At 34.2% G+C, this 6,000-nt stretch overlaps 1 protein-coding gene across 1 annotated transcript in view; it reads right to left on the reverse strand.

The window, feature by feature from the left end:
- LOC149799465 (uncharacterized) overlaps window positions 1–4,220 on the reverse strand; it is a 39,264-nt gene extending 35,044 nt beyond the window's left edge. Inside the window, exon 1 of the mRNA XM_089958823.1 lies at window positions 3,694–4,220. Coding sequence (XP_089814949.1) covers window positions 3,694–3,905 — 212 coding nt within the window. The 5' untranslated portion in view covers window positions 3,906–4,220. The remainder of the gene's footprint in view (window positions 1–3,693) is intronic.
- Window positions 4,221–6,000: the final 1,780 nt, after the last annotated feature.

Genomic DNA, 6,000 nt, shown 5'->3' on the forward strand with positions numbered 1-6,000 from the left:
CCTGCAAAGGTGTTACTGGTAATAGGTCAGTGCTGTAAGTGAAATGAGTGAATGTCATGCACAGGTGTTACTGGTAATAGGTCAGTGCTGTAAGTGAAATGAGTGAATGTCATGCACAGGTGTTACTGGTAATAGGTCAGTGCTGTAAGTGAAATGAGTGAATGTCCTGCAAAGGTGTTACTGGTAATAGGTCAGTGCTGTAAGTGAAATGAGTGAATGTCCTGCAAAGGTGTTACTGGTAATTAATAGGTCAGTGCTGTAAGTGAAATGAGTGAATGTCATGCACATGTGTTACTGGTAATAGGTCAGTGCTGTAAGTGAAATGAGTGAATGTCCTGCAAAGGTGTTACTGGTAATAGGTCAGTGCTGTAAGTGAAATGAGTGAATGTCATGCACAGGTGTTACTGGTAATAGGTCAGTGCTGTAAGTGAAATGAGTGAATGTCCTGCAAAGGTGTTACTGGTAATAGGTCAGTGCTGTAAGTGAAATGAGTGAATGTCCTGCAAAGGTGTTACTGGTAATAGGTCAGCGCTGTAAGTGAAATGAGTGAATGTCCTGCAAAGGTGTTACTGGTAAGAGGTCAGTGCTGTAAGTGAAATGAGTGAATGTCCTGCACAAAACAAATGAAATCGTAAGTCAATATCAACATGAGTTTCATTTCATACATGTATGGTCTATCCTAGAACACTTGATTCTAGGATTTATATAAATACAAAATTATACAAAAATATCAACCAAATGCACAATGTTCTCAACATACCCAGACCTTTATTTCTTTACATTCTTCCCACCACCAGCAATTATCAGTTCTAGAACAGTAAATGTGATGTAAGGAAAATAAAACTTAGTCATGAAAATCTACTGAAATGAACAAAACAAAAACTTAGCCATGGAGAGTGCAGATGCTGCATACTTGCTTGCACCTCCAGACTTGCCACACATCAGGATGCCAAAGGAAATAAAACAAACAACAACAGGATTTGGAGACAAAAATCTGGATCAGTGCTTACCACCAAAAATTTACAAAACTGCACAGAGGAATTGACATCTCCACTGTCTTATGCTATTTACTTAATACAAAAAATGTATCATACAGTTATACCATGAAAATCTATAATTTTTCCTATATTTATCTTCTATGTTGATATTTAGTGTTAATTCAAATACCATACTAAATATCAGCATAAAAGATGAATATTTAAAGTGATAGATTTTCACGGTATGACTGAAGTGTATTCCTCATAGAATTTCTGCATCACGTTTGGACTCTTTGAATGAGACACAGCCATCGTGAATCAAAATTTATTTGTGTTTTTGGCATTTTAAAAAATCAGAATTTGGGGTAAAAAATCTGAAAATTGGAATCTTGCAACAAAATATAGGGATTATTCCCAAGTAAATTGGGAAAGTAGCAGGTCTGCACCAACATGGTTCCAGGTTACATACCAGCAGCCTGCAAATAAATGTTTCAGTAGAAGCTCACCCAATCTTGCTGGTCAACATGTCCTCCAGATTCTCCATTTAACTCCCCTTCCAAGACCTCTTTCTGTGAACATCTCGCCTATCTGGACCATTACAAACACGTAATGTTGATATAACTTATTGTACATGCAATTCTTGTAAAATCATACAGTGTAAATACCCCCACCCCCTGGTCAATCTCTGTGTGGTATTCATCTAATTTTATACATTCTGCTGGCCACATGCTGATCAACAGCTTTACACTCACAACAAGTAAACCTGTAATTATGTTGTCCTCCGCAAGCATTAACTTCATATTGCTCATCTTAATTAATCAACCGAGTCAGTCATATGAACACAGGTACATAGGGGTCCACAACAAATATTTAAGTTACCTAGATTAAGATATCACAGGAGTGACAGGCGCATGTTGATTAAAACTAGGGTTAATCTGGACCAGGGTAAATATGGACCATGCTGATTTGGACCATATTACAGGCTGATAGGGACCATAATTGTCTTATATATAAACTGCTTACCACTGCAATGAAAGATCACCTCTCTTGAGAGACCATGTCCTCAAAGCACAGACTGAATGTTTATATAATATTACGACCTGTAATGAGAAACCAACTGTCTTGAGAGACCATCATTTCTGTGCAGATTGGGAAGGCTTACAAGACACGTTCTAGTGTACTCACCATTTCAAAATTGCATTTAAAGAACCAAAATCCTGATTCTGCATAAAATAATAACAGTTCTATTTACAGATCAAATGAAATAATATAAAACTTGTTCTCTTGCAATGCCAATTTAATAGATCAATATTCTGAAAGCAGATCATTTGCCTCTGTGCAAAATTGAAAAAGTTTACTTTATTTCACTGAGAAAAAATATAATTTCTAAGAAACTGAAAGAAATCATGAAAACAGCGCCCAAGCAGTAAAACTGTTTTCACCTGCATGTATATTTATTATATATAATTCACATAAAACTATCTGTATGACTGCCATTTACCTGATCTATGAAAACTGCTCACTTTTACAAATCACTGCTTTTATTCTGACATTTGCAAGTCATTGTTTTTAAAACTTGTACAATGCTATACTCATTCCCCCTCCCCTTCCACCACCTTAGAAATAGAAATATCTGAAATAAATAGTGATAAAATCTCACAGGTAAAAAACTCCGCATTGGCACCTGATTGATGAACTTTTTCTGTTATTCACTCAGAACAAACAAATTTTCATTCTATTTTATGCTGAAATGAGTTTAACTATATAAGTGTATTAGGAGTTTGAAATTATCAAATTTCTTAGGTAATGTCAACTATTTTCCAGTTATTTTCTGTAGTGTTTTTGCATACATTTGCACAGTAAATCTTATTACATCAAACTTTTTTTCTTTATTCAAGATAACAAAGCACACACTTAAAAAAAGTTATAGGTGGACTTGATCCTGGATTTTTTGTGTAACAACATATTTTCACTTGACTGTAGTGAATGTTACCCTGGAATATGTTACTTTTTGTGATCTTTTTTATATGTTTTTTGAACAAAAATTATGGACTGTTAAAATAAAATTATCAAAATTTCTTCTCTAGAAACAAATAGTAATTCACAGACAAGCCTTGAATTCAGTGAACACAGTATCATAAATACTACAATGCAGACACTGGTCACTCAAAAAATAGTCTTTGCCCCTGTGGGTACCTTAAAAAGTCTTTGTCAAATTGAGTACATGACCACCAAATAGACAGACACTTCCTCTTATTTTAAGTAAACCTCTTTGCTTGAAATGGAAATTCATATGATGGTGTATACATCTAACCGAGGAAAAGTGCTTTTAAAGACTTTAAGTATTTGAAAGAAATGAATCATTTTATGCAGATAATATGGTGTTTTTATTTAGTTAGCTGTGGACAGGGTAGTCCAAGTTTCCTCTGACCCTTCTCGCCCCATTTTAGATACTTAGTCCACACACCAACAAAAAAGTCCAATTATCAAAAAGGGGGTGGGACTGGTTAGAGGATGATAGGGCTGCAAGCTGCAGCGGACATAGAGAAAACTATTAAAATTTGTGCTGTTTCTTATCGGTTGTGAACCAGTCATAAAACTATTCATATTTTTATTTGTAAACTCTTGGCGCCTTGTTGAAAATGTATGAAAATATAATTACTGGAAACAATTGTTTCAAAAACGATTTTCAAGATAAGATGTTACTTATACATACTACGTCATACGCTGTTCTTGCGTTTGTTGTGTGGATGCCTGTGGTTCTTGCAATTGTTCATCCCCTTCCCGTTGCATTGGATCCATCCTAGATGTCAATTGCCCAGGACGTATGTTATTTCTGGCGTTGCCTTGGGTTCTGTTAGTAGTACCCCTTCCCCTTCCTCGACTGCCGTGGGTAACAGTTGGCCGGGATGTGAAAGTTTTGCTCATGATTACCGAGACGGTATAAATTCGGAAAGTCAACTTTCTGTTTCAGTTCCTAAAGTGAAATTGGCCGGTTCTCAGTATTGTTGTGTATCAAAGGTAAACAGAAACGTCATGATGGTCGATTTTTAGGAACAATGGTGCAATAAGTGTGGGTCCTACTAAACTAAGTCCACAAAAAAATAAAAGCAATAGCGAATATAGAAAGGAACTAACAATTTACAAATAATCAATGACAAGCTCAAACTTTTGTTCTGTAACTGAATCTGTAACACAAATTTACACATTGTTTTATGTCAGTATTAGTCTGGTTCCCTGCTTAGTATGCTCCCTGCGTGGCCCTCCGCTATACTACTACTAGAATAGCGGAGGGCAACGCAGGGAGCATACTAAGCAGGGAACCAGACTATGTCAGTATAGGAATGCAATTAACAACATCATGAACCAGTCACACAACTGTACCGGTGTCTTGGTAAATATTATACCATGTTAACTTCGTGGTCCAGGTATACTACGCCAAACGCTTAATAACACTTAAAATACCACAAGTATTACAATTATTACAAACATAAGAACTTCTTAAATAATAATAATAATAATAATAATAATAATAATAATAATAACATATTTTACGAGTAAGAATGAAAATGAAAACATTATATAGAATCACCACAACTTTCTAAATGATCACTTGTAATTTGTTTCAGCATTTTTAAATTGTCAATCTCTGATCGTTTACATCGACCAAAAAGTACTAAGTACATTAATATTATAGTAGGATGAAAATTGTTTCGAGTCTCGTATCACATCAAATTCTCATAAAATTTTTTTATATGATTTAACTATATTCCGGTGACTGAAAAAAAAAATACTGATAGGGATTGAAAAAATAATCAGTAATTACAAGTTTTTATTATGCCTTGGTACTGCTTCGGATGTGGAACGCAATGGTAATAATCTGTGTGAAAATCGCCATATTAACACTAATATGTAACATATTTTCATTAAATATCCTGATAATTTACACTCTAAATAATTACTATTGAATATTCAAGTCAACAAATAATGATGTTACACACATATATTTTTTTTATAGTGACACGTATTATGTTACATGTAAAAGCAAATGCGTCTGTATCCTGAATATACCTCACCGTTTGTTTGTAAAGCCCCACCACCACCACCACCACCGATTTAAAGAACGAAGAGCAAAAATTAGATAAAAGATCTGCAGAACTTAGTTTATTTATTGATTTATAATTTCAAACCTGATTGTGCCCGGTGGGAGGGTGAGATAACACCGTTATCGTCTGCGCGTTTCATTAAAATGAATGAATTGTCTAAGTTCTGTGTACATTTTATCACAGTAATGATTTCCGTTATTGAAATGTTTTGTTTTTGTTGTTGTTGTTGTTGTTGTTGTTGTTGTTTTTACAAACAAATGGGGAGGTATATTCAGGCTATATTTCAAAACTATTCAGAAACTAATTTCATGCAAATAAATAATCGTATTTACAACTAACGTTTACTGCTTTTCTCTTGATTAAAAACTATTTGTTGTATCTTGTGTACAGTTTGATTGGTTTATGTTTGGAAGTGGGAATGTTTTGAGAGCGCCCCTGATGTCTGAGGGAGTGTTGTGAACATGGTTCCCTAAAACCATTGTCTATTTTTAAAAGTAGTCATACTATTATCTTGAGCGAAGATATAAGTGCTTTCAGTACCTAATATACTGTGTATTGTAGACACGGCAAGAAAAGATAATACGACATAAATAATACAATTGTAACGGAAGAGCCGTCATGTTTGGCTTAACTAGTATAATAATTGTTAAAATAAAAAAGGTGGATATAGGCTAGGTGTACGCTTGCGTATCACACGCATTTCCATGCATGAAAATAAATAACAGTATATAATTATATAAATGAAATTACATTTATTTCTGAAAATATATTTTTATTTCCACATTGAATTTACGTGATTGTTGTTTTATGTTACGTGTTTAGGCTCGAATAAACAGTAACACAAAAATGAGTGAAAACAACAAGCTTTGAAAAAAAATATAATAATTTATTTGCCTGGAAAAATTCTGTAAAAATGA

This window comes from Sinohyriopsis cumingii, chromosome 5 (genome assembly GCF_028554795.1).
Source record: "Sinohyriopsis cumingii isolate HCF-2022 chromosome 5, ASM2855479v2, whole genome shotgun sequence".
NCBI lineage: Eukaryota > Metazoa > Mollusca > Bivalvia > Unionida > Unionidae > Sinohyriopsis > Sinohyriopsis cumingii.